General features: G+C 45.4%; 2 protein-coding genes across 3 annotated transcripts in view; one reads left to right on the top strand and one right to left on the bottom strand.

Moving 5' to 3' along the window:
• The first annotated feature begins 219 nt into the window (after window positions 1-219).
• The window catches only part of CNN3 (calponin 3), a 29,720-nt gene continuing 3,364 nt past the window's right edge, over window positions 220-26,575 (top strand). The window contains exons 1-5 of the mRNA XM_059375459.1: window positions 220-520; window positions 24,034-24,155; window positions 24,328-24,394; window positions 25,164-25,301; window positions 25,654-25,770. Coding sequence (XP_059231442.1) covers window positions 464-520; window positions 24,034-24,155; window positions 24,328-24,394; window positions 25,164-25,301; window positions 25,654-25,770 — 501 coding nt within the window. The 5' untranslated portion in view covers window positions 220-463. The remainder of the gene's footprint in view (window positions 521-24,033; window positions 24,156-24,327; window positions 24,395-25,163; window positions 25,302-25,653; window positions 25,771-26,575) is intronic.
• The window catches only part of SLC44A3 (solute carrier family 44 member 3), a 116,611-nt gene continuing 100,340 nt past the window's right edge, over window positions 10,305-26,575 (bottom strand). The window contains exon 16 of one of the 2 annotated variants that reach the window (XR_009399542.1): window positions 10,305-11,195. The gene's annotated coding sequence lies outside the window, so the exon portion shown is untranslated. Of the gene's footprint in view, window positions 11,196-17,520; window positions 19,335-26,575 lie in introns of those variants that run through there. The other variant, XR_009399543.1, reaches the window with a different exon arrangement.

Here is a 26,575-nt window from a genome sequence, read left to right as displayed (position 1 = left end):
CCCTCGCCGCCCAGCCCTCTGCCCAGCTGGGAGGAGGGGCCCCTCGCCGCGGGTCTCCGCGAAGTGAGGACGGGGGCGGAGGCCCGAGCCCCGCGCCGGGAGAGAGCGCGGCGCCCGCCGCCCTTCAATTGGCCCGCCCCCCCACCTAGTCGGAGAAGAGAGAGGAGGCGGCTCTCCATTGGCCCGGCCCGTCGGCCAATCCCTGAAGACCCGGGGGAGGAGGTGGGGGCAGTTCGTGGGGGGACTCGGGAGCGGAGCGGGAGGCTCTGCGGGACCCAGTCGGACCGAGCAGCCGAGGCACCGCCCGCGCCCCGCCGCCGCGTCTGGGCGTCTCCTGCGCCGCCCAGGGGAGCGAGCTCCGAGCCTCTCGCGCTGCGGCCACTCCTCGGGGCCAGGAGCGGGGAACCCTAGAACGAGAAACCCTCAGAGCCGAGCGCAGCCTCTTCCCGCCTCCCGAACCAACATGACCCACTTCAACAAGGGCCCTTCTTACGGGCTCTCGGCCGAGGTCAAGAACAAGGTACGCCGGGTCTCGGGTGGAGGCGTCGCCGCCGTGGACGAGGGATGGGAAGCTGGACGCCGCCCCAGGGGTCCCTGGGACCGGGGCGGTGCTGGGCCGCGCGCTTCGCCTCTGCACGCCTTGCCCGTCTGGCTTTGGAGGGAGGAGACGTCGGGGCGGCGCGAGAGTGGCCGCGCTTCTCGGTCCCGTCCCGGGACTCGAAGCGCGGGCGTCCCGGCGCTCTCCCGGCTTTGTCCGCGCCGCTGGCTGGGACTGGTGGAGGGCGGTGAGTTCCCGGGCTCCTGGAACCCCGCAGCGCCAGCCTGCAGTTCCCGGAGCCAGACCGTGGCTGCAGCACGCGCCCCTCCGGGAAGGGGGCGCTCCTGCCTGGTCATTCGCCCTTAGGTGGGGCCCGTCGGTACGGCCCGGGACCCAGCACGCAGACCCCGCCGTGCGCCCTGGCCCGGGCTACTGGCCGACCCAGCGTTTTCTCCCTCCCCAAACCTTGGCCGAATTCAGCCACGAGCGAAGTTAGGCGGTTACGTGGCCGAACTGGGCCCTCCATTGTTCCTTGCTTCCCGGAGAAGGGACCGTTGAGGGGTGCACCGACTCCGGGAGCCTCGGACACTTCCCACTTTTCGAATTGCGGTGCTGCTGTGCTGCTGCAGATAAAGACAAAGCCTGAGCGCGCCGCTTTGGGAGTGATATCTGCTGTAGAGAAGATTTTTTTTTTTTTCTTAAATAGAAGTTTGTAGTACATTAGACTTTACCGATATCAAGGATATTTTCGTGGGTTGCTTTTGTTCGGGGTATATTTCCTGAGACGGGTTGTAGTTTGGTGTGATCTGGCTCTGGTAACTCACAGCTTTGCCACTGTCTAGCCGAAGAATGCACTGGGTTTATCTTTGGGACTTTTGGTCTGGGAAAGAGATGAGAGGCGGCCCCCTCCCCAAATCCTCTCCTTCCTTCCTCCCTCCCTCCCTCCCTGCATTCCAAGCCCATGACATCAAGGGTTTCAGGGGGGAGAGCGCAGCCAATCGGCGCGGAACTGCGCACAGAACGCTCATTGTCTCCTTTCTGCTGTTCTGGCCAAAGCGCCACAAAGGATTGCTGCTGTGGTTTAATTCCCATTAACCTCCCGGGAGCCGAAGCTTGTCAGGATTGCCACCGCACCGTTCCACCGCTGGTAGAATACGCTGTCGGAGCTGTAACAGCCCAGTGTCCGGGGTGTATGCGGTGTGGAGTGAATTATGGAGAGGCAATGAAGCGCACCGTTGTCAAACCCTAAGGGAGAGTTCTGTCTCTTCTCACCCTGTTACAGCCTGCGCATCACAATTCAGTTGTTAATAAATTGTGAACAATCGGTGAAGCAAAGCGTTGATTTTGGTCCCCGAATCTAAACTTGAAACGTTGAGGTCCTTTACCTTGTCAAGTGTGTTGCCCTTATTAGAAAACAGTCTTCTGAAAATTTTTTTTAAAGGACAGAAAAGTAAGTGGTTTGTGTCTGATCTTGCGGGTTCTTTCCAAGGCTTACACATGGAGCTTTAGGAATCTTTTCCGAGGAATCAGCAAGTCCAAACTGTTGGATGGGATACCCTGGCCTGGCTTGGGCACATTAATTTTAATTTGCCCTTGTGATTCTTGGCCCACAGCAGTTGAGTCTCTTCCTTTTTGCATTGTAAATGAGGTCCCGATAACTTTGGCAGTCCTTCAAGTGACTTATTTTTCTTGGATGTTAATATCCGTATTAATTTCTTTTTGCTGACTAATGAAGCAGCTTCTGCCCTTTTCCTACTTTTTATTGAGCAGACCAACAAGGAAATGCAGAGACTGAGGTTAGATCACTATAATTATTACGCATTTTTTAAAAACAGTAAAACCTCAGTTTTCAGAGCCTTTGGAAAGTTATTACAGCTTTCGGTTTCTATAACTGTGGGTTTATTCCTTTGCCGTATTTTAACAACCTCCTTCATTTATATGAGCCTTTCTTACAGTACCCTTTCATAGGAAGTCTTTTGATCTTAACAGCACAGCAGCCCCGTGAGGTGGGAGGGATTGCTGGGGCTATCCAACATCATTTACAGGTTGGGATGCTGAAGCTTATACTGGGTGTGCCTTGCTCAAGATCACAGAAGAAAGTTGGAATATTCTAAGAATTTTAACTCTAAAAGTGATATCTTAGTGTAGTGCTTAGGGATATTCTTAGTAAAGTCCCTGTTGTCTGCCCCACCCTCCCCACTTTTGCCGTCCACCTGTCACTTCTTGACATTGTGATTATTTATGCAGTGCTGTTTTCATCTGTTCTGGACTTGGAAATCAAATATCCATGTTTGCTAGGCCTTTGTATGAGATACTGAGTTTCAACTGAGGACACAGAGCCAACAGTGGAGTGGTTATATGGAACATGAATTTTGACATCACTTGGTTCAACACCTTTTGATTTCTTCTTGCCTTTTTTTAATGTATTGTAATAACTGATACGTTGTTTAAATGTAAGGTGTTCTCCTCCCACCCCCCAAAGCTTCATACAACAAAATGGAAGAAATAGAAACCTCCTCAGGAAGCAGTATGGAATGGACCTTGGAGTTGAGCAGAGTTCTAGTCCTCCCCCTGCCACTTACTGCCTTGTATGATATTGGGCAAGGTAGCGGATATCTCTGTCCTTGTTTCCTAATCAGTAGGAAGGGGGGAGTGATCGTTACCACCCCTAAACATTGCATTGAGATGTGTGTTTCTAGTGAGTCCGCAGTGACTGTGTTGTCGCCATTAGTTATTAGTAACAGAAAATTGGTAATCTAGTTCTTAGACTTGTCACTGCCTGTGTAAGTATTCCATTTCTATTAAATAAGCCTTTGGTCTTATTACATTCCAGCTGTGAAAGCAGTTCATCAATGAATTGAGGAAGCCTTTGATCTTAAGTACTTTTAATTAGTAAAATTTCAGGAAAAAATCTGTAAGCTTAAGGTACTTACTTGACAAGATGATAATACATGGCAAAACATGTCAAACTTCTATATATATTTTTTAATAGGCAAGAAGTTTGAAAACAGCCTAAAAAAATAGAATCCTTCAGCATGGACTCAACAACATCTTTAAACAACTAGATCCAGTAATTTTATCTACAAAGATCGTGATAGAGTAGTAGAGTCAGGGACAGTACAGAAGCTGGTGTAGACAGTTCGGTGGGGTAGGTAGACACTCTTAAAGTAGTAAGATCTTGTATGTGTTCTGCAGAGTGAGCCAGACATTTGACTGCATCTTGGGGACCAGAATGAAAAGGAAAACACCTCTGTGCCCTTTAAGCTGTGAGAAAACAGGACAGGTCCTCAAGGAAAGCACAGCATCTCCTGATGCCTGGCTCTGAGCAAGATGTTGGGGCCAGAGTAGTTCCTTGTAAAGTTGAGGACGCACTGAAGCATGCTCCCCACTAGGGGGGAGCTTAGAGGTTCTAGGAAAGTGGGGAGGTGGGTAGACGTGAAGTGATCTTACCTCAGGATGTTTTTAGGGGGAGTCTATCTGAACTATTAAGAAGAAGAATGGGATTGGAATGCATGTTCTCACCATTTCCTTCTCACATAGAATGTATGATTTAAGCAAAGTAGCTTCTCACAGAATCTTCTTGGTTACAGAATGGTAGCCCTCAGCAGCTAAAAACCATGTTGGAAGACTTAATTCTAAAATTGTAAATCACTGAAGAGTAAGTGAAACAATCATACACTAATTAAATAGGACCAAATGTCCCACGAGTTCTGCCAGCCTGTCTGCCTTTGGACAAGCAGTTGCTCCAAGAGTGTTCCTGATCAAGGTAACCCCAGGGTGACAGTGGACTCCAGCTGTAGTTGTACCCTAAGGTGGCCTGCCTTGGTTTGCTAGTAGAACACCAGAATCATGGTGAAGCTGTGGATGAGCTTAGCTTTAGCTTTTTTTTTTTTTTTTTTTTCTTTTTTTCCCTACACCCATTGTTGGGCTTGAACTCATGACCCTAAGATCAAGAGTCCATGCTATACTTACTGAGCCATCCCAGGTCCTCCAGAAATAGGTTTTTAATTCAAAACTTTTGTTTCTTGTCTCTTTCCACCAGCCATAAGGGTTCCTGTCTCATTCATTGATGAAATATATCAAGATCTATATTTTAGAATATAACTTGGCATGTAGTTGGTGCTCAGTATATGTTGATTGAATGAATTTCTCCATCAGGAGTAGATTTTACTATCTTTAAAAATTGGAAATCAATCCTGTTAGAGTATTCATTGCAAAAGAATTCTGTAGTGCAGTGTGATATTTTGGAAGATCAGGTGATTTTTTTACAGCTTCTTTTTCTTCAGTTTGTTTTATTAATATTACATTAGAAAACTTAACATAATTCCTTTGTTGTTGCTGAAACTCTTTCTTTCTTTCTTTTTGGAGGAAGGAAAGCAAGGTTTATTTATTTTTTTAAAGATTTTATTTATTGGTGTGTCTGGGTGGCTCAGTCGTTAAGCGCCTACCTTCTGTTCAGGTCGTGATCCCCGGGTCCTGGGATTAAGCCCCACATCAGGCTCCTTGTTCGGCGGGAAACCTGCTTCTCCCTCTCCCACTCCCCCTGCTTGTGTTCCCTCTCTCTCTGTGTGTCTCTCTGTCAAATATATAAATTTAAAAATCTTACAAAATAAACATTTATTTGACGGAGACCACAAGTAGGCAGAGCAGCAGAGGGAGAGGGAGAAGCAGGCTCCCAACTGAGCAGAGAGCCCGATATGGGGTTTGATCCAGTGACTCTGGGATCATGACCTTAGCCAGAAGCTGACACCTAACCACTTAACCACTGAGCTACTCGGGCACCAGGCAAAGTTTATTGAGCAGTAACAAAGTGGTGGTACAAAGCTCCTGAGGAGAGAGGGACTGGAGAGGGTTGCCCCTGAGGCTCTTTATCTTAGACTCCCAAATTGGAGAGAAACAGTAGAAGTCTCCTTTGGAAGGCTCTGTGGGGTGCCAGCATCTCCCAAAGGCCACCTGCAAAGCGGTCATTCAGCTGACCTGGGTGGGACATGCCCTCTTTTTCTGCCATCTTGACCAAAACGGTTAAAGAAAATACATTTGCTAACTTGAGAAGGGGTACCCTGCTTTTCCTCTTTAAAATGCTGAAACTTCTCTACTCTGGAATTGTTTTTTTTTTTTTTTTTTTTAAGATTTTATTTATTTATTTGACAGAGATCACAAGTAGGCAAAGAGGCAGGCAGAGAGAAAGAGAGGGAAGCAGGCTCCCTGCTGAGCAGAGAGCCCGATGTGGGACTCCATCCCAGGACCCTGAGATCATGACCTGAGCCGAAGACAGCAGCTTAACCCACTGAGCCACCCAGGCACCCCTACTCTGGAATTTGAATGAGGATTATTTTTTTTTTTTTAAAGATTTTTATTTATTTGTTAGAGAGAGAGATACAGAGCGCAAACACAGGCAGACAGAGTGGCAGGCTAGAGGCAGAGGGAGAAGCAGGCTCCCTGCCAAGCAAGGAGCCCGATGTGGGACTCGATCCCAGGACGCTGGGATCATGACCTGAGCCGAAGGCAGCCGCTTAACCAACTGAGCCACCCAGGCGTCCCTGAATGAGGATTATTAATCAAGCTTACTGTCCTGTGACTCATAGCTTTTTCTTTTTTCTTTCTTTTTTTTTTTAAATTTAATTTTATTTTAGGGAGAGAGCACTTGTGGAAAGGCAGAGAGAGAGAGAGTCTCAGGCCAACTCCCTGCTGAGCGTGGAGTCCATTCTGTTGAGGGGCTCATTCTCACCACCTTGAGGTCATAACCTGAGCTGAAACCAAAAGTGGGACACCCAACCGACTGTGCCACCCAGGCGCCCCAGCCCACAGTTTTTTACACTCTTTCCTTTGTGGCAGTTGTATTATTTGTCAGTCTCTATCCACTTTTTTAGATTTCAAATATAAGCTTGACAGTGGGCAGTGGGCCTGGCTGGCTTCGTTGGTGAAGCATGTGACTCTCCTGGGATCCTGAGTTGGAGCCCCATGTTGTGTGTAGACCTTACTTACAAAACAAAACAAAAAAAAAAACAAAAAAAACCTAAGCTTGATGAGGAGGATCTTGCTGCTACCTTCATCAACCAGGAGTGCATCCTTTCTCCCCTGACCTTTTCCCTTCCACAGTGTGATCATGGGGACTAGTGAGCTGAGTTTTTACTTAAAAGTGTACTGTGAACCATGATTATTATCTGTAACATTAAAAAAAAAAAATGAAGTGCGATTGGATGGTTTTGATTTTTCAGCCAGCTACCATTATATCCAGGAGAATAAGAAGATGCTTTATTTACCTTCTCAGTACAACTAGGTGGTGGGAAGGGGCTTGTCTTTAGATTTTTGGAGAATTTCTTTTTCTTCTAGGCATTAGCCTCCTATGGCATATTCCCACATGCTTGCTTCTTCTTAACTCCAAATTCCTAGCCATAGAGGGCTTTTAGCTATAACTTGTATGTACTTGTGCTCAGGTTTTGGCTAAGGATTTCCTGAGTCCAGAGTAGATCCTGGTTGTTTGTGGGGCCTGAGGCTTACACAATTTGGGGAGGGGGAGATGTCAGGGGTTCTAACAAATACAAAAATACATGGCAAATTTTTTGAAAACGGATGACCTTGGGAATTCTCGTTAACTCGCAAATGGCAGTTAATCTTCTCTGGGTTCTTGTCATGAGAAAGTAGAACCTGGTGGCTAAGAACGTGGAGTCTTGCTTCTGCCTCTGACTCGGTGACTTCGGGCACGTAACCCCTGTCTCATCTGTAAAATAAGAATATGGAGATAATCTCTTTTATATGGTTGTTGGAAGTCAGTAAGGTGGCCAGTTCATGTAAAGTGTTGAGCCTCGTGCCTGGACCCAGAAGTGCACATGATGTAAATGTGATCCACTGTTCCCGCTTTGTTGGCGGGGTTCGGTTCAGTCCTGTGTTCTGAGCTTCTCTTATCTTCTAGCTACTGAGATGATCTCCAGGACTCGGCCTTTCATTCAGGAATCTGTTTGTATCTGAATGAGGCTTCAGGCAGATAAGGGACTACCATGCCAAGCAACATCTCTGGGTTTTGCTTCTGTGTCAGGAATAGGATCTGCCCCTAGAGTCCTTATCCAAGACTCCTTCCCCTGGTGGCCTGTGCTCCCTCTGTGAAATCCTGGGGCCTCTAACCCTGTTCTTCTTCTCCATGCTCCCCTTGTCCTTGTCCATGCTCCCCGCAGAGCCAGGGGCTTCTGTGGAAAGCTAGAGGCTTCACTTTTTGGCCGAATTCTGTTTGGCTTTCTCTTAAGAGATTGATTTCTGTTAAACAAGATAAGATAGCTCTTTCTTTTCTTGGTTTCAGAGAGGCCTCATACTCCTCCACAGAGGGCTGACAAACATATTTACCTCTTTGTGTTTCTTTTCTTTCTTTTTTTAAAGATTTTAGTGCTTTAAGTCCTCTCTGCACCCACCGTGGGGCTGGAACTCATAACCCTGATATCAAGAGTGATAGCTCCACTGACTGAGCCCACCGGGCACCCCTACCTTTTTGTGTGAAGATTTTGGCTGTCACTGTAGGCCTTCTGTTGTAAATGGTCTGTTGAGGGCTCCACCTAGACCTGTGTGAAGTAAGTCCATGAGCTCAGAACACTTAGTTTTCCTTCGTGAGGCAGGGAGGGGCATTCTTCAGTGTCTTCCTTGGGCTGAGGGAAGCTTCAGGGTGCTATGTTCCCAGCAGTCTGCAGTGGGCCGGCCAGAGAATTCGAGGCAGAAGTACAGACAAAAAAGGAGGTCTGTGGGCTTGGATGGACTCTTCGGGTGAGACACAGCCTAAGCATTTATGGCCGTTTTCCTCTCCTCCCTCACAAATTTCCGGAGGATCCTAGTCGTGGAGTGGCTCCACGGAGAGCTGGCTGTGATTTCACTGTTGTTTCTTTCCCCTTCCCAAATGTTTGGACACTGGTTTTTCCTCATTGTCCCAAACCTCTGAGCCTGCTTCGTGCTGCACAAGGCTCCACACAACCGGGTGAGGGGGGAGTGGGGAGCAAGTGTGTGCTTCCCTAGTGCAGTTTTCCCTCCCTCCTTTTGTTTCACATGGGAGGAAATAGGAGAGGAAATAATCCATACCATGTGTAGTAAGTCTCTCCTAATTCAAACATGTGATTCCACTTTGAATGCAAAAATAGCAACAGCAATCATGGTTCTAATCGAGTATAGAAATTATACTTATGTTAAACATCCCATTGTGAGCTTGTCCGTGTCCTTGGCCCTTAGCAGCTAAGCTGGAACTCTACGGCCTTTCTCGAGAGTTCACAGATGGCCACATCCCTTCCCTTGAATGGCCCGTTCTCTGCTCTGAAGACTGGAGAGCATTTGTCTCTGCTTTTTCCTTACCTTTTTTAAGAGACCCGTATGTTGTGTCAGACCCTCAGCCCCACCTCACCTTGGCCAAGCACACACACAACCCCCTCCACACACAGCCACACACGCGTGTGCACTTCGCCAGTCAGGCTTTCATTTTGCATTTTCTTACTCTCTTGGCCTGATTCTTTTTCTTCTTTTCCTCTTTCCAGCGACCGCTCTGCTGTTGACACCCTTTCCTGCATTCCGTCTTACAGCACCTTCTAAAACAATGCGCGTCGTAGGAGGCTCTTTTTATAGGGGCCAGTGGTGGAGTTACAGTGTTTTTAGTCTGAGACATCTCTGCCAAATATCTTATTATGAACTTCTGAACCATACCGGCAACGCCCTTTGAGACTGCAGATTCCCCATGGGCTGGTTTGAATCAGTGTTTTTTCTCTAGCTCTGCAGCCTATTCCGGTGCCTCAGTCAGCTACAGTGGTGGTGGTGGAAGTGGCTTTCTCAGGCACCCTTGCTTCTCCGTGACTGGAGAGGACTTCATGGGAAGCCGCAGTCTAAGCCTGCTGGCTAATCCTCCTCCCGCAGACAGCCCCGCTCTCTAGGCTGTTGGCTCCGGGTATGGTGTGGGGAATGCCTTTTGGGGCTTGTTTAGAAGGGAGGGGGTAGGAGAGCATCTGGTGGAGGAGAAGACGTAGCGTTGGGAGTCAGACCCGACTGACGAGCCAAATCCCTGTGGAACCCGTGACTTTTTGATGCGCCATCTCCGTATGACGCCATCTTCCTTGCCTGTGGGAGCCTCTTCTCTTTGTACTCTGATTTTGTGAATGAAATATTTGTTGTGAAGGATGCAGACAGTACCAAAATATGGAAGTGAAAGTATCCTGTATCCCTTCCCCAAGCCGGCCACTTGTGCAACTCTGAGTATCAGTCGACTGTTTTAGAACTGCATCAGAGTCGGTGGTAATGGATCCCCGTTACTGATTCATTACCTCTCTTCTTGCGGATGTTTCCTTCAAAAGTGCTTGTGTAGAAAAGAGCGTAACTTTTGACCCAGTGCTCCTAAGTGTTCTAGGTGGTACCAAATGACTCTCTAGAAAAAATCAGTTTATACTTCCCACTAAAGTTATGAAAGGGAAGGTGGTTCTCCTCTTGATGATAAAAACAAAACAAAACAAAACTGTATCAGGCTGGCCTCGTCAAAATTCAGATCACTTGCTTTAGTTCATTATTATGAAGTCACAAGTCACTGACATTTGGGACACCTATTCTCTCTGTCACCACCCCACCACTCAGGTGAGACTTGGCAGCAGAGTGAGGTGGGGGCATCTTTTACGAATTATTTGATAATGAGCAGACTTTTAAAAATATGTATTTTATTTATTTATCTGAGAGAGGGAAAACAAGCATGAGAGAGAGAGAGAGAGAGAGAGCGCGTGCATGCACCAGAGCGGGGAGAGGGAGAAGCAGGTTCCCCACTGATGAGGGAGCCCAATGCGGGGCTCAGTTCTGGGACCCTGGGATCATGACCTTTGTTGAAGGCATGCGCTTCACTGACTGAGCCATGCAGGTACTCCCAGTAGTTTTTTTCTTCTTTTAATAAGATTTTATTTATTTGAGAGAGAGAGAATAAGCTAGGAGGAGGGGGAGGGGCAGACAGAGAAACAGACTCCCCACTGAGCAGGGAGCTCAACATGGGGCTCAACCGGGATCATGACCTGAGCCGAAGGTAGACACTTAACCAACTGAGCCACCCAGGAGTCCCAAATAACAAGTGGTTTTTAAAATAAAAGCCTAGGCAGCATCAGAATGATTTCTTATCAAAATGGTTGTCAAATAGTGTCAAGTGATTGTTCTGTGTGATATATTAAATTAGAGGAAATCTTTTTGGTATCCAGACAGGAATGGCCAGCAAAGCACAGAAGGATAAGGGTTGACATTTATTAATTTCTTCATGTTTATATGAATTAAGTCCTTGATTCTCCCCAACAACTCTCCCCAACAACTCCCCAAACCGTTAATGATCTCTGGTTTACAGGTGAGGAACAGTGGAACTGGGACTCCAGCCTGAGCATTCAGCTTCCGGAGCCCATGCTCTTCACTGTTTTAATCAGAAGCCAGAACTCAGGGAGAACTGGCAGCTTTCAAGGGGAAACGGAGGAGGCAGGCCAGAGAAGGAACTTGGGAATGATGTCCTTTAACAAGAAGCCACAGGAGGAGAGGTTGGAGGGGTTTTCTGGAGTGCTGCAGAAACACACCACTGGATTTGGCTACTGAGGGCGTCCCTGGTAACCTTGTGAGAAGATGGTCTTCAGTAGAGTAAATTTCCAGAGGCTTCTGGAAGAAGTACTAAATGGAGAGGTTTGTCCTGAAATGAAAGAGAAACAGGATAGTATTGGAAGCTGGCAGTAGGTTTAATCAAAGAAGTGCCTTTTGGGGTGCCTGGCTGGCTCAGTTGGAAGAGCATGTGACTCTTGATCTTGGGGTCCTGAGTTCAAACCCCAAGATGGGTGTAGACATTATTTAAAAATACATGTATTTGTGCTTGTTGTGGTGAGCATTGCCTAACGTACAGAGAAGTGGGATCACGATGCTGGACATCTGAAACCATGTAACACTGTGTGTCAGCTATACTTGGGGGGGGAAAAAAAAGATGCACTTGTTTCAAATAAGGTGGCAGGTTGTCTATACCCACTCATGGACCAAGTTAAGGGGAAGGACTCAACACACAGGGTGAGGGGATCCAAGGCCATGGAGGGAAGAAGGTTCCAGTGGAAAGTGGGGAAGATCATGGAAGAGGACGGGAAACAACTGAGGTGGAGGAGACCTCTCCTGTGCCATTGTTGGGTTCACCCTCTCCTGTGAAAGAAGGGGGTAACTGTACTCCTGACCTTGTCTTCCTGGAGCTGCGAGAAGGCGCAAGGGCTAAGGGTGCAGGCCGTGGCCACGGGAAGAGATGGGCCAGGCCGGCCAAATAGGCTGTTGACCCAGCGACTTCTCTCTGCTGAGTCCTGCCAAGGTCCCTTGGCTGCCTGTGTGCCACTCGCTCTCCTCATTCCCTTGGCCCTTGGTCTGGAAGGGATGCAGAGGTGGGTTTATTCTGTTCCTATGCCTGGGTGTCTTTAGCAAGCCTTCGAGATACAGCCTTCGCGAGACCTTTGTCCCCTGCTCTCAGCTTGTGTTACAGTCAGGTAGAACATGGAATTAACCTTGTCAAGACGTGACCTCATCCCAGGGTCCTCCTGGACTTCAGAACTGGAAAAGGGAACTGTGGTCACACTTTTTTATTTTTATTTTTAGGAACTCTGTCAATCTTGTTAACTATTGCCTTTTTTGTTTCAGTATGTAAGAAGCTTGTACCCTAGTTTGTATCTATCTTGTCTTTGGTGGCACTTGTATAGGACTTGGTGACATGAAGGTGTTTCAACCTTACTTTTGACTTCATCTTTTTTCATACTCCCCTTTAAAGTAAAGCGAACCAAGACCTTTTTACTTACTTAGGGTCTCAGCAAGTTGAGAGTCCTATATCTTCATATGCTATTTCATGATGTAAGTTAGAAAAAAATTTTTAAAAAAGAGGAACTGGGAAATTCTGTCCTGCCTTTTGATGGAAATTTTGTATCTGATGTTCACTGAGAAAAAGGCTCTGGTATCTTGCACAGTTAATGTCTCTGGAAGACTCTTGTGACATCTCACTGGTCAGCATCTAGCCTGTGTTTCAGGTGAGGTATTTGAGCTCTGTTCTTCACTGTTGGTGTACAGCCAGCAAAGGGACAGACGCAACTATAGTTAGAAGAGACATTCATGAGCTGAGATGTAGCTGGGCCCCCAATAGGAGCTCCTGATGTATTGAAGGCTGCCTGAAAGGCTGGTGTCCTGCTTCTCCTCAGCCTCCTTTCCACCCATGGCTCATCAGGAGCTCAGGGTGAGGGGGTGGTGTGTGTTTGACGCACTTCTGGGGTGGGCACCTGGGAGCACTTGTAACTGTGGGCAGTGTTTTGGGAGCAGAAGGTGTTTTTCCGGGTCAGTGGAGGTGAGTTCCTTGCAAATACGGTGTACACTTGGGGCCTGGAGGTGGATTTCATGGCTCCCTTAGGTCACAAGACCCATCCTACGAAGCAAACTTGCTATATCACTGATGAGGAGTGAGTGTGCATTCCACAGCTACGGAAATGTCACTGCCATGATGTCCCATGTGATTAGAGAAACAAAGGACAGCTTCCGGCTGTCCACATGCCCACTCACAGGTTATGTGGGAGGCCCCAGATGCCGCTGAGGATGCAAGTGCCTGAAGATGCAGACGGCTATAAAAACCCCGGAGGCCTGCGGGTCTGATGAGCCCAGAGTGAGGCAGAGCCTTAGTTCCTGGATGTGAGATGAAGGAAACAAAGCTCGGAAGAGCATCTCTGTTTTTTCATCTACTTTGCCCATGGGGCTTCAGGGTCAGTCCCCTTTCATCAGGATTTCTGTAGCAACAGCAAATTCAAGACCCAGCCAGCCTCCTTCCAAAGCAAGAGAATGTTCTCCTGCAGGCTTTGTCCTCCAGCTGTGCTTGGCCCACACTCTGCACTCGCTCAGTTCCTGCATGGATCCAGTGCGCCTCCCTAGTAGTTCCAGCGTGCCATTCAGAATAGATGAACTTCCTCTTCTATGGGACTTTTTTTTTTTTTTAAAGATTGTTATTTTTAAGTAATCTCCATACCCAGAGGTGGGGCTTGAACTCACAACTCCCAAGATCAAGAGCTGCATGCTCCACTGACCGAGCCAGCCAAGCACCCCTATATGATTTTCATGCGAATGTTCAGATGGTGCCAGCCTGTTTGTTCTGTGGCCCCCACAGCCGCTTCCAGGTTCTAGATAGCCACTCCTGACTGGCCAGTCCCTCCTTAAGGGTTGTGGATGATCTTTCTCCTCTTTTCTCCATTCAGTTTGCCTCTTCTGGAAACGGATGTCAGTCTGTCAGTGGCCCCTCTTAGAGTACAGTACTCAGAACTGATCACAGTCGTGCTGCGGATATGGCTGAACCTGCGAGGGTCCGGTGGGATTATAACTAACTCCTCTGTTTGACTCCAGAGCACTGCGAAGAGGCAGACGAGGCACCTTCCTATCAGAGGAGTCAAATCCTTGCTTTGGCAAGTTGGTTCTTGGTTTTTATAAAGTCAGGGTGACAGTGATTACATAACATCTTCTAGTCCACATACTCCTCTCCTGCCTGTTTTAGGTACATAATCCTCTCCTTGGTTACCTCGTAGAGCTGTTGTTATCAAGCACAGAAGACAAGCACTAGTATTTTATAAAGAATTGTGACCTCTGCAGACCAGGACAGCATTAGCTTCTGAGTTGTTTAGCTTATGGAGTATGCGTGACCAGTTAGTTCTACAACTTGTTGTAGGATTTTATATGTATCTGGAATAATTAAGCTGTATTTCCTGAATCTCAACTTCATTTCTTTTGAACTATTCCCAGTTTAATTTTCCATTCCATACGTTTAAGAAGTATGTCCAGCAGTTTCCAGGTTGCCGGTTGTTCGTTTGTTAACCAGAATCAAAGAGATTTGGACACCTGGGTGGTGCAGTCTGTCGAGCATCCGACCCTCTTTCGGCTCAGGTCCTGATCTCAGGGTCTTGAGATGGAGCCTCCCATTGGGCTCTGTACTCAGCGTGGGGTCTGCTTGAGATTCGCTCTCCATTCTCCCCCTCATTTGTGTTCTCTCTTTCAAGTAAATAAATCTTTTTTAAAAAATCTCTGTCTATATATATGTATATAAAAACCCAGAAGAGAACAGATCTAAATCTAAGCCTGAAGGTACATAAGCCCGGAGCTCCTCCCGCCCTGACGCAGGTCCGCACAGTGGGCACAGTTGTTGCTTCCGAGCAGGCCCTGCTTCTAGAGTTACTGAGCTGGCCATAAGGAGTGCCATAGACATAGGGACTCTTATGAGAAAGTAAAACAAGTATGTCCCTAGTGATCCATCTAAGATTACTAGATTGGTAGATCAAGGAGATGTGGCGCCTATAAAAACCAGCAGCATTCAAATGCAGATGCCTTTCCGAAACAGGATAGATCTTTAAATCTGTAGCATTTTTCTTGTTGGGTCCTTCTGTCAGTGGATGAAAAGTCATTGTTGAGTACCCACTGTGGGCCACATGCAGCAGGCACGCGCTCTAGGGGTACAAGAGAACTGAAGCCTGTGCTGCTCCCATGGAGAGGACATCGGCACGTTGCACATGGCTTGCCCTAGGTGTGCTGGCCCCTGGAGATGGATGACTGCCTCCCCTCGGCACCCCCTCCCCAGGTCCCTGCACACCCTCTCTCCAGGAGCCCATCTAGCATGCCAGCAGGTTCTTTGGTCTGTACTAGAGACACCCTTGCCTTTTGGGTGGGGGTCAGGGTGCAGAGGCCCTGCATCTAGATTCCTGTTCTTTGGTTTGTTGAGGTTTCTCACATACCGAGCTGTTTAGTATGTGCATCTTTGTTCATCGTTCTTTCTGAGTCTAGATTCTTCTGGGAATCCAGCCTCTAGGTGTGACTCCTACTTGTTGAGATTTGAAATTTCAGAGTACAACTTTTATTTATTTAAGATGTCTTATTATTACTATTTTTATAATTTTAATTCCAGGTTAGTTCCCGTACAGTGTTGTATTAGTTGCAGCTGGGCAGTATTCAACTCCCCCCATCCCCATCCCCCTCCCCTCAGGTAATTGTCCGTTTGTTTTCCATAGTTGAGTCTGTTTTTTTTGGATTGTGTCTTTCTTTTTTTTTTTTTTTTTTAACTCCTTTGCTCATTTTTTTTTTCTTGTTTTTGTTTCACACAGTTATATGGTTATTTGTCTTTCTCTGACTGGCTTATTTCACTTAGCATAATACTTTCTACTCCATCATTGCACATGGTGAGATTTGATTCTTTTTTTTTTATGGCTGAGTAATACTCCATTGTACATGCGGGCACATCAGTGTGTGTGTATATTAGTATATATACCACTTTTTTTTAAGAGTTTATGTATTTGACAGGGAGAGAGAGCACAAGCAGGGGGAGCAGCAGGCAGAGGGAGAGGGAGAAGCAGGCCCCCCATTGAGCAGGGAGACTGATGTGGGACTTGATTCCAAGACCCTGAGATCATGACCTGAGGCAAAGGCAACCACTTAACCGAATGAGCCACCCAGGCACCTCAACCCCTTCTTTATTTGTAGATCTATGGATGTGTGCTTGGACTGCCTGCATAATTTTTCTGTGGTAAATAAACTGCTGTTCACATGGGGTGCATGTATCTTTTGAATTAGTGTTTTTGTATTTTGGGGGTAAATATCCAGTAGCGCAATTACTGGATCCGAGGGTAGCTCTATTTGTAACTTTGGAGGGAACCTCCATACTGGTTTCCACAGTGGCTGCACCAGTTTGCATTCCCACCAACAGTGCAGAGTTTCCTTTTTTCCCATATCCTCCCCCAACACTTCTTGTTTCTTGTGTTTTTGATTTTTGCCATCCTGCCCGGCACGAGATGGTATCTCATTGCAGCTTTAATTAGCATTTTGCTGATGATAACCGATGTTGAGCATCTTGTCATGTATCTGTTGGCCATCTGTATGTCTACTTTGGGGAAATGTCTCTGTGTCTTATGCCCCCTTTTTAATGGGAGTTTTGGTTTTTTGGGTTCAAAGTCCAACTTTGAACTATGTATATTTTAGTGTAGTCTGAAGGTCGGTTTCTAGATAGAGAAGACAAAATTGACATTTTATTCTGCATTTTCTTAATCGTTTATTAGTTATGTTGTTTGCTTTAGGCAATGGCCCAACTCCTCTTAGGTTACTTCAAAAACTTTGTCAGTTTCATAGTATTGGCACATTGAATCATAATGTCTTTGTATTTATTTGAGTATACATATTTGGAGAGAAAAAAATTGTGCTGGTGCCATATGCTGTATCTGAAGATCTGGCTGTCCTTCTGAGAGAAGGACCCAACTTTGAAAATACTCGTAGGCTCTTCCTAGGCCGGTGCTCTCACCTAGGAGAAGGCCATGTTCAGTTCCACAGGAAGATCCTAAGGCCCAATGGCAAGAAGCTGGATGAGTTTGAGTCCAGCATCTGCCAGGCTTTCCTTGAGCTGGAGAGGCAGTTGGCCCTCAGAGCCTGGCTAAAGGAGCTGAATATAACAGCAGCCAAGGAAGCAGAAGATTGGCGGTGGTTGGAAGATTATCATCTTTGTTCCCACTCCTCAACTGAAATCTTTTCCAGGAAATCCCAAGTCCAGCTAGTCTGTAAACTGGAGAAGAAATTCACTAGGAAGCATATTATGTTGTCTTTATTGCTCAGAGGAGAATTCTGCCTTTGCCAACTTGAAAATGGCCATACAGAAAATGAGCAGAAGTGTCCCAGTGTCTGCACTTTGACAGCCGTGCATGGTGCAGTCCTGGAGGACTTGGTTTTTCTAAGCAAAATTGTAGGCGAGAGGATCCACGTGAAGCTGAATGGCAGTCTGCTCACAAAGGTTCATTTGGATAAAGCACAGCAAAGCGACATGGGCACAGGGTTGAAAGTTTCTCTGGTTTCTCTAAGAAGCTCACCAGCAGGGGTGTTAACTTTGAGTTTCAAGAGTTTCAGTTGGGGAAAAAAAGCTCTTAGGTGTCCTTCCTGTTTACCTGAGACAAATACGGTTTTCCACAGCTCTGGAATATATAAGCATTCCCCATCAGATCTTTTTTTTTTTTTTTTAAAGATTTTATTTATTTATTTGAGAGAGAGACAGTGAGAGAGAGCATGAGCGAGGAGAAGGTCAGAGAGCGACTCCCAGACTCCCCATGGAGCTGGGAGCCCGATGCGGGACTCGATCCCGGGACTCCGGGATCATGACCTGAGCCGAAGGCAGTCGTCCAACCAACTGAGCCACCCAGGCGTCCCTCCCCATCAGATCTTAAGCACAGTTCACACCATAGAGTCTCAGATTTTGTAGTGACCTTGAGGAAGGCATGCAGTCTACCTTGACCTTATACCAAATGTAAAGGGATTTTCTCTAGAATTCCCACCTCTACCCCCTAAGAAAGAATTTCTGCTTTTTAAAAAGTAGTTACTTCATCCTTTCCATTAGCAGTAATGAGAAATGTGGGATGCAAAGATAGGCAGGAGTGAGCTTTGAGATGAGTGGTGATGTGTGGTATCCCGGATGAGTCCCAGTGGAACTTTTTTTTGAACTGTAGACAATAAAGTGAATAGGCAGCAGTGGGGTTTGGTTAATAGAAAGCTTTGTACCTCTGTACTCAAGCCCACATAAGAGGAGAGCATTAACTTCATGTGTCGGGCATGGAGATTCGCCCTTCCATACCTGTGGAACCAGCTTCATGCTCACAGTGGTCCTGGAAGGAAGACTACCTATCAGAAATGCGGTCATCAGGATTAGGTTACTTATTTAGGTCACACTAGAATTGGGAACACAGTTTTGGGAACTTTTAAAAGTTTGACTTCAAGGCCTGTGATCTTGTTTGTTGTCTCTATAATGTGAATGAATATCTTAAAAAATTGCAAAGGTGTGTATGGGGGGGTTAAGTAGGTAAGAAAATGTTAAAACCTGTTCATTGTCTTGCATGAGGTTTAAGAATGGCAGATAATGAAGAAGGGAAGAGGCATCATGGTATTTCAGATGGGAACCCATTTGGCCCTTTGACAGTGGTAGTCCCAGTGGGTTCTGTTCTTTATTTTAAGGTTTTGTTTTTAAGTCATCTCTGCACCCAACATGGGGCTCAAACCCAAAACCCTGAGATCAAGAGTCATGTGCCCCATCAACTGAACCAACCAAGCTCCCCTCTATTCTTTTATTTTAAATACCCTACATTATTGTTGTTGTTATAGTTTTGCAAATGTCTTAATACACCTTATTAAGGTATTTGTTGGGGTGCCTGGGTGACCTAGTCAGTTGGGCGTCTGACTCTTTTTTTTTTTTTTTTTTAAAGATTTTATTTATTTATTTGACAGAGAGAGAGATCACAAATAGGCAGAGAGACAGACAGAGAGAGAGATGAGGAGAAGCAGGCTCCCTGCTGAGCAGAGAGCCCAATGCGGGACTCCATCCCAGGCCCCTGGGATCATGACCTGAGCCGAAGGCAGAGGCTTAACCCACTGAGCCACCCAGGCGCCCCAGGCGTCTGACTCTTGATTTAGGCTCAGGTCATATCTCAGGGTCCTGAGATTGAGCCCTGCATGGGGCTCCGTGCTCAGCATGGAGTCTGCTTGTCCTTCTCCTTTCCACTGCTTTAAATGCATGCATGTGGATTGGGCCTCAGGGGTGGGCTGCTGGTTGGGCAGGTAGTTTGCTTATCTCTCTCCCTCTTTCTCAAGTAAATAAAATCTTAAAAAAAAAAAAAAAAAAAATCCATGACACCGGAACACTTGAAAGAGAGGGGAGCTGCATTGAATGGGATTGTACTTACAGGGTTTGGAGTAATGCTGGATTATCTTGGTGGCGTGCGACAGGGAGCCTAGTGATCTGGAATTGTCTGCTTCCAGGTTTTACCAAGCACTGTGATAAGAATACATTGTGAGGAGTATACAGGAAGGACTCGTCTTCATTCTTTAGTAGATTCTAGACCATCCCTGGGCACAAGTAGGGCCCTCAGTTCTCATACGTATCTCTGTGATCACAGTCCCTTGTGCAGGGTGCACCCCCACCTTTTCACTGAGTTGTACTTAGGGATATCTTGTTGAGATGTTTCTGAAGCTCGGTGTCCCTCTCTACTCTGTTATCCCCTTTTAGGGATGCTGGTGGGGGACCTTCTCAGGTCTCAGTGCCTGGGAGGGATGGCTGTTGGCAACCAGCAGGCCTTTATCTGATCTCCAGGCTCCCTTTACTGTTATAAAACGTAGGCCCTCAGGGGTGGTGCCTGTGAAGGTGGCCTGGTAATTGTGCTGTTTTATACTTGTTCCACTCTAATATATGTGTGCCCGTGGGAGAAGACAGGTGCTTGTCTCTGGGGAAGGAGTAGGATAGAGGGAAGAGAGACTTGGGCATTTTCACAGTCTCAGTGCTTTTCGACTTTGTTTCCATCATCTCTTTCCCAAGGAAAGTCTATCGAAGTTTTTCCCAATTGCCTCCTGACTCCCATCAAATTTAGTACCAAGGAACAGAGTTTGTTGGGGAGGGTTACAGATGATTGTACCGTCTACGGGGGATTTCACTGCCCTCCACAAGAACCCATTTTCACCCCTTTGAGGGAGCAGTATTACCCCCTTGAAAATGCACTCTACATATTATTGTACTGTTTATTATTATTTTTTTAAGCAAGTGTTATTTTAGAGATCCGAAAGAACGGTCATGCAGCTAGACAGGTTTGAGCTGCCCTTGAACAAGAGGGTGACTCCACACTGGTGCTCGTCGTTTTGGAGGGAGGAAGGGACGAGTAGAAGGCTGATGCCACGCTCAGCTGGAGCTTCAGGCCCAGCGCGGGAGGAAGGGGGGCAACTGAAAATGCCAGCGTGGTGGGAGCAGAACAGGCAGGAGGGCGGTCACCCAGCCCCAGTGCCCTGGAGGCCTTCTTCCATCCTCATTTTCTCCACCTCTTGACTGATTGTTCCGGCAAGGGGGCTGTTGGTGAGCTTCAGTGAGAAGCCCACAGCTGGTGTGCTAGTGTGCCTAGTCAGGGTATGTCAGTCGCTGGGAAGTGCGCCTGCCCATGGGGGGGGGGGGCAGGGCTCTGGAGAAGTGGTGTTCAGTGGTGTTGTGGGGTTGGGGGCGGAGGAGGCATGGCTGAGAAAAAGGGGGCTACTGTGCACTCCAAAGGCCCCCCGGCAGAAATTCTGAGAAAGTGGCTTGGGAGGATCAGAGAAAATAAATCTTGGAAAAGAGCAAAGAAAACGATATTTATAAATAACTTGATAGAGTGATTTTTAAACAAGTCAGAGTGAAATTTCCACAGTGTATTAATGAAGTAATTTTTTTAAGCTAATTTTCTTGTTTCAAGAAGAAAATGTCCACATTTTTCTGCACGATGTTCAGAAAATAAAGCTTTTTAGATGGAAATAGTGAATAACTTGTATTGGCCAAAGCTTACTTGTTATTTTTAGTTGCTCTCAGTCCCTCAACTTTAAAAGTCGTGCATATCAAATAGTTAAAAAAACCTGTGTAGTTAAAGAATATAACCACATTTGCTTGGGTTGTGTTCTGCTACACTTATTTTTATAGGAAATGCTCCCAATTTCCGTGTCCTGTGGAACAGTGCTGCAGGCCAGCAGCTAAAAGACAATTTGAAATACACTTTTCCCCTAGATGATGATATGGGATTTTTTTTTCATTGTAAACTTTATTTGAAAAAACAAATACCTACTCTTAAAATTTGAATTCTGTTTATCAGGCCTGTCTGCAGGAAGCTCACTTGTTTAAAAAATATTAGCAGTACTTGGGTAGGAAAATCCTTGCTGCCCCTTCACATAAAGAAAGACCCTATGCTTGAACCAGCAGTCACAAAATGTGGATGCATACCGTCTCTTTATTTTTAGTTTACTACTTGGGGGCTTGAGCTTTGCATGTATGTGCTTAGAAATTTTTTTCTGTGCATGTGCTACTCCACTAATGAAGGCCAGAGACAGGGTCAGCTGGCCAGAGCCCCATCTTGCAACTGGTCAGTGGTAGAGTCAGGATTTGAACTCTGGGTCCAGCTGATTTCAGTGCTTGTTCTCTCATCATTCCCTTGATGAGAACAGTTAACAGAGAAGATGAAGTTCTCTTTGGCTCTAGGAAATTTAAAGTTAGATGTATAATCACTCTGTGGTTTGGGGCACAACATTGAATCTGTCGGATGCATTTGAATATATAAAACATAAGTATGCTTTTATATTTTTGTTATTGTTGAATAATATGGTCTCATTTGGTCTCCTCTCCCCCAAAACACCCAAAACTCTACCAGCTTAACTTCATTTCTACGTTTGAAAAAATTAAAAGAGAACAAATTTCCTTACAATTTTTGCTGATTGACCAAACGGTTTAGAAAACTTAGACTGGGAAGAGACCTAGTGTACTCACGGCAATTCAACCTTCTTGTTGTGTAGACAAGAAATGGATTAGACGTTAGTTAGATAGATTAACTATGAACTGCGGCCCTAGCAGGATGGCTGGAGCCAACTCAGAGCCAAGGTAGAACCCCTCCTACCCTGTTAGTCTTGAGGTTCATTGAAATGAACTTCTGAGAGTGCTTTGCTTTTGAAAAATACTCAACTCCAGATTGCTTTCTACAGCTAATGCTTAAGGAGTACTTGGTTTTCTTCTTACCTTTCCCTTTCCATCCATACCGTAACCCTTGCCCACTGCCCACATTTATAGTTTTTGTTCTAGTCACTTAGAACAAGAATCCAGTGTGAAAATATAGCCAAGTCTTAAAATCTTTTCTACCAGATTATTTATTCCGTTTTCTAAAGGTACCATTGTGTAAATAGGTATGTCCCATATGTTGGGGGAGATACATTCGTTACCTGCAAATGTGTTTCTGAGGTATTACTAGAGCAGTGATGGCTCCTTCCTGCTGCTTACCTGAGGCAAGTGTCCCTTTGGCAACACCTTCCACTAATCTCCTTTTTTCCTGTTCCCACATCCAGGTGCCAGTATAACCCAGCCCCGCAGGGAATCAGAATGAATGTGTTTTTCAGGAGATGGAGGTCCTAGAGGGCAGGCAATGAACACATCTTGTGCACTAGCTTTACACTGTGCCTGACTTGTCTTTTATAAACTAACATTCAGGCCAGAATTTGATCCTGGATACATTGTGTAGGATTTAAATGTAAACTCATTGAATTTCCATTTCTAATTCTGGCTAAGTAAATCTACAGCATCAATAAATTATCCGTTATTCTGCCAGAGGCATAGCGCTGTTTCTCGAACTTGGGAGGAAAATACCTATCGAGGACTGCTCTGTCACTAACAGACACAGTGATGAGTGGAATCATCTGCCCTCTGCGGGGGGGGGGGGGGGGGGGGGGGGGGCCCCCCCCCCCGGGGGGGGGGGGGGGGGGAGCAGAAAGCCTGCCCGCCCCTCTTGGTGGTGAGTGTGGTGAGGAGAGGGTTCCTCTCTGGAACTACAACTTGAAGGCCCTCTCCATAACAAAAATGTCATCAGACTGTTCATTTCAGTAATAAAACCTAATCACATTTTATGGACACAGATGTTTCTGTGTTCATTCCCATTTCCATGGATGGAAATAGTCAGTTCCAAGCGTGTCATAGTCTCCATCCCCCTGGGGGTTGTCTCTGTCTTGGTGTCCTTTTCACCTGCATAATGAGAAGGAAAGTGACACCTAATCTCTTCTTTCCAGCTGTGGTCTTCTCCTTAATTGGCTGCCCAGCCTCTTTAATATTCCTAGGACAAAGACTAGCTTGAGAGTTTGAGTGTGTGATTTTTAATAATATTTTGGGTAAATTTTATTTTTTTTAATTGAGGTTTCTGGTCTGAGTATGAAGAGATCTTTGAAAATCTCTGTGTAGTAGGTTTTAGCATGTATGATCGTGTAGCATCTGTGTTGCCAAGTTGCCTTTATCGTAGAATTTTGTAAGTAAATGTTTGGATTTCAGGCACAGTGCTAGGTCCTCATGGTCTAAAAGTGACTTCTGGGCAGAGTCTGTAGGCTGGTAGACACTATGTAGAGCTCCAACGCTGCTCCCACAGGGACAGTAATTAGTGTGAGTCAGGCGTATGTGCATGTGTGTACATGCACAGTGTGCACTTGGCTAAACCGGGTATAGAAACCCTGGAACTTACAAGGAAGCAAAACTATGGGACTGAAGGGTCTTGGCAGTTAAGATACTGTGTAAAAATAGTTGCACGTGTCAGAATTCTACCGCCTTCTTTTGGGGCAGGGGGATGTGGTAATTAATGACTTAATCTTGAAAATTTAATATGGCTGGTATCCTTTTGTAATATGCTATTAATTCCTGTCGCTTCCTGTGTGTCTTGGGTGGAAATCTGTCTTTTCTTAATCTGTTAGTCTCCTTCGCTCTCCCATTTTCTCTCCACGTACTAGTCACATTTTGAATAACCACCACCTCACCCCTGAATTTATTATGAGTTCCTAGAGCTGTAATAATTGGTTCGATTAGCTAACGAACTCCAATGAGTATAATTTACTGTGTGTCACGGTCGTGGTCTTCATGGATAATAAAAGAGCACGTTGAAGTCAGCGTTTTTTGATGCCTTAGTGAAGAAGATTCTTCCAAAGTGGGCTGGCTTGCCTTTCAGATCGCTTCCAAATACGACCACCAGGCGGAAGAAGATCTTCGAAGCTGGATAGAAGAGGTGACCGGCATGAGCATTGGCACCAACTTTCAGCTGGGCTTGAAAGACGGCATCATCCTCTGCGAGTGAGTTGTGGCCACTTCTGTTCTTCCGGGCCTTCCCGATCCAGGGTGTCCGACCTTGACCTTTCCCAAACGTTGGTCGTGATTCCTTTACTGATGGGTAAAGGAACCAGCTTTACCTGTCCGTCCTTGATTTTGTGTGAACAATAAATGTCCCCTCCGCTTTGCTTTTCAGGCTCATAAACAAGCTACAGCCAGGCTCAGTGAAGAAGGTTAATGAGTCTTCCTTAAACTGGCCCCAGGTAATAACCTCCAGTTGTTCTGTAGGCCGCGCAGACTTGATTTGTTTAAAAATCAACATTTTAGCAGAAATTTGTAAACATGGCTATATATTTTCTTTTTACCTTGTTTTCATAATGACTGAGAATTAGTTTTGTGCCGATTAGATGCTTAGCTTACAAGTTTTCTTATGTTTAGTCTGTCTGCTCTCAGGGAGGATTGAACACAGCTTCTATGGAGAAATACAGCCTAGACCGTAAGGACAAATGAGGGAAAAGGCAAGGAGTTGAACATAACTGCTAATGGCTGACTGTCGAACAGCCGTCTTAAGCCGTCTTAGTTCGTGAATGTGTGTGATGAAGTAAAGCTGGATATTTTGAGTATGTGTTTTGAGATAATAAGACAGCATTTAATAACCACAGATTTATGTTTAAATTAAAACATAAATTATTAATGTGAGTAATCATGTACTGTTTGACAGAATTTTAGCCCTGGATAGCTCTGACATAATCACAGTATCACAGTATCCTTAAAAACATTGGAAGGACGACCTTGCCTTCAAAGAACTGAAAAAAAAAATGACTGTATAAAAATATTAACCCACTATGAAATACTCTTCACGCTTTCCTTTTCCAGAGAAAGCTGTGCTTAGTATGTATCTGGCCAAGAAACCTTGCCATGTAGCTTTTGCCTGGCATCTCACAACTAGTCAGGAAGATTTAGAATTCTTAGATAACTTGAATGTCCGTATTTGGCTCCCCAAGTTATATGACTCTTTATATTCCTTTATAGTTGGAGAATATTGGCAACTTTATTAAAGCTATTCAGGCTTATGGCATGAAGCCGCATGACATATTTGAAGCAAATGATCTTTTTGAGAATGGAAACATGACCCAAGTTCAGACTACGCTGGTGGCCCTGGCAGGTCTGGTACGTATATGTCTTTAATGGCTGAATTTAAAAGTCCTACCATGTTGGTGATGAAGTGAGTCTTTTATCTCCTATGGGAATACAGACTCCTTCATAATGATTAGCTCTGTGGAAAGGCTGCTGACATCAGCTGCCTCATAAGAGAGCTTAATCAGAATACATTTTGGAGAGCTACATATATTACTGCATGGCTTTAAGTAGGTTTTTCACCGCTAGTTTGAGTATTTATTACCTAATGTAATTAAGCCTTTATCTCTGGACGGTATCATTTCTTATTCCTTCTGTGAAAAAACCGTTGGCAGAATCTCCATTTTAGTCTTCCTTTTTAGTTAGTATGTGAATTTCTGTCTAGGCTAAAACAAAAGGATTCCATACAACCATTGACATTGGAGTCAAGTATGCCGAAAAACAAACAAGACGTTTTGATGAAGGAAAATTAAAAGCTGGCCAAAGTGTAATTGGTTTGCAGGTAAGTTATGTGTTTACTGCTTTCACTTCTTTAGTATCATTAATTCTTACTATGCGCAGAGGGTGTCTCTCATGAGTAAGGGAAGGATAAGGTACACCTTTATGTTGGTTTTGGGGATGGATATGTAGTTTATATAATTTATGTCCATTTAAAGCCCATGAGATAGTGATAATGGTTTTAGAAGAAACCTCTGGAAACCTCCGGCATGCCATCAGGCACGACAAGTGTTTCTCTAGGAAATGATTTTCTCCCCAATTACGTTGTCTTTATTTTTTAAGAAAACATACTTTACAAATTCCTAAACATTATTGACCAAATGAGGCCATTTTACAAAGCCTTAAATGCCCAAGGCATTTATTTGCACGGTACAGTAGCCAAGCACTATTAGAAATATTTAGTTCAGGTTTGTGTTTTTTTTTTTTTTTCCCCAACCCCCCCTTAAAATCACCACTGCTCAATGTCTAATATGCTAAGGTCTTTACTGTATCTGATACCTGCCCCTCTGTTGACTGAATCTATGTGAGGTGGATTTAATTTTGCACAGTACGGAATTGTATCTGGTTAAGAAACTGGAAACCTAAAATTCCAAACAGTAGTCATTTGGTTAAATTATAACAACAAAAGAAACTCTAGAGTAAGGTAACAATGATGGACAAGAATTCCAAGATGAAGGAAAACAAACCAGGTTATAAAATACTGCGGTCCGTGGGATCACAATTTTAAAGACGCACATGCATATATTTGTAGGCATGGCTTTTGTATGCACGTGCTTGATACATACACACATACAGAAGATAAAAAACCT

Source organism: Mustela nigripes, chromosome 14 (genome assembly GCF_022355385.1).
Source record: "Mustela nigripes isolate SB6536 chromosome 14, MUSNIG.SB6536, whole genome shotgun sequence".
In the NCBI taxonomy this organism is placed as follows: Eukaryota; Metazoa; Chordata; class Mammalia; order Carnivora; family Mustelidae; genus Mustela; species Mustela nigripes.
The sequence above is the reverse complement of the archived record's forward strand: the minus strand, read 5'-3'. Positions and strand labels throughout refer to the sequence as shown.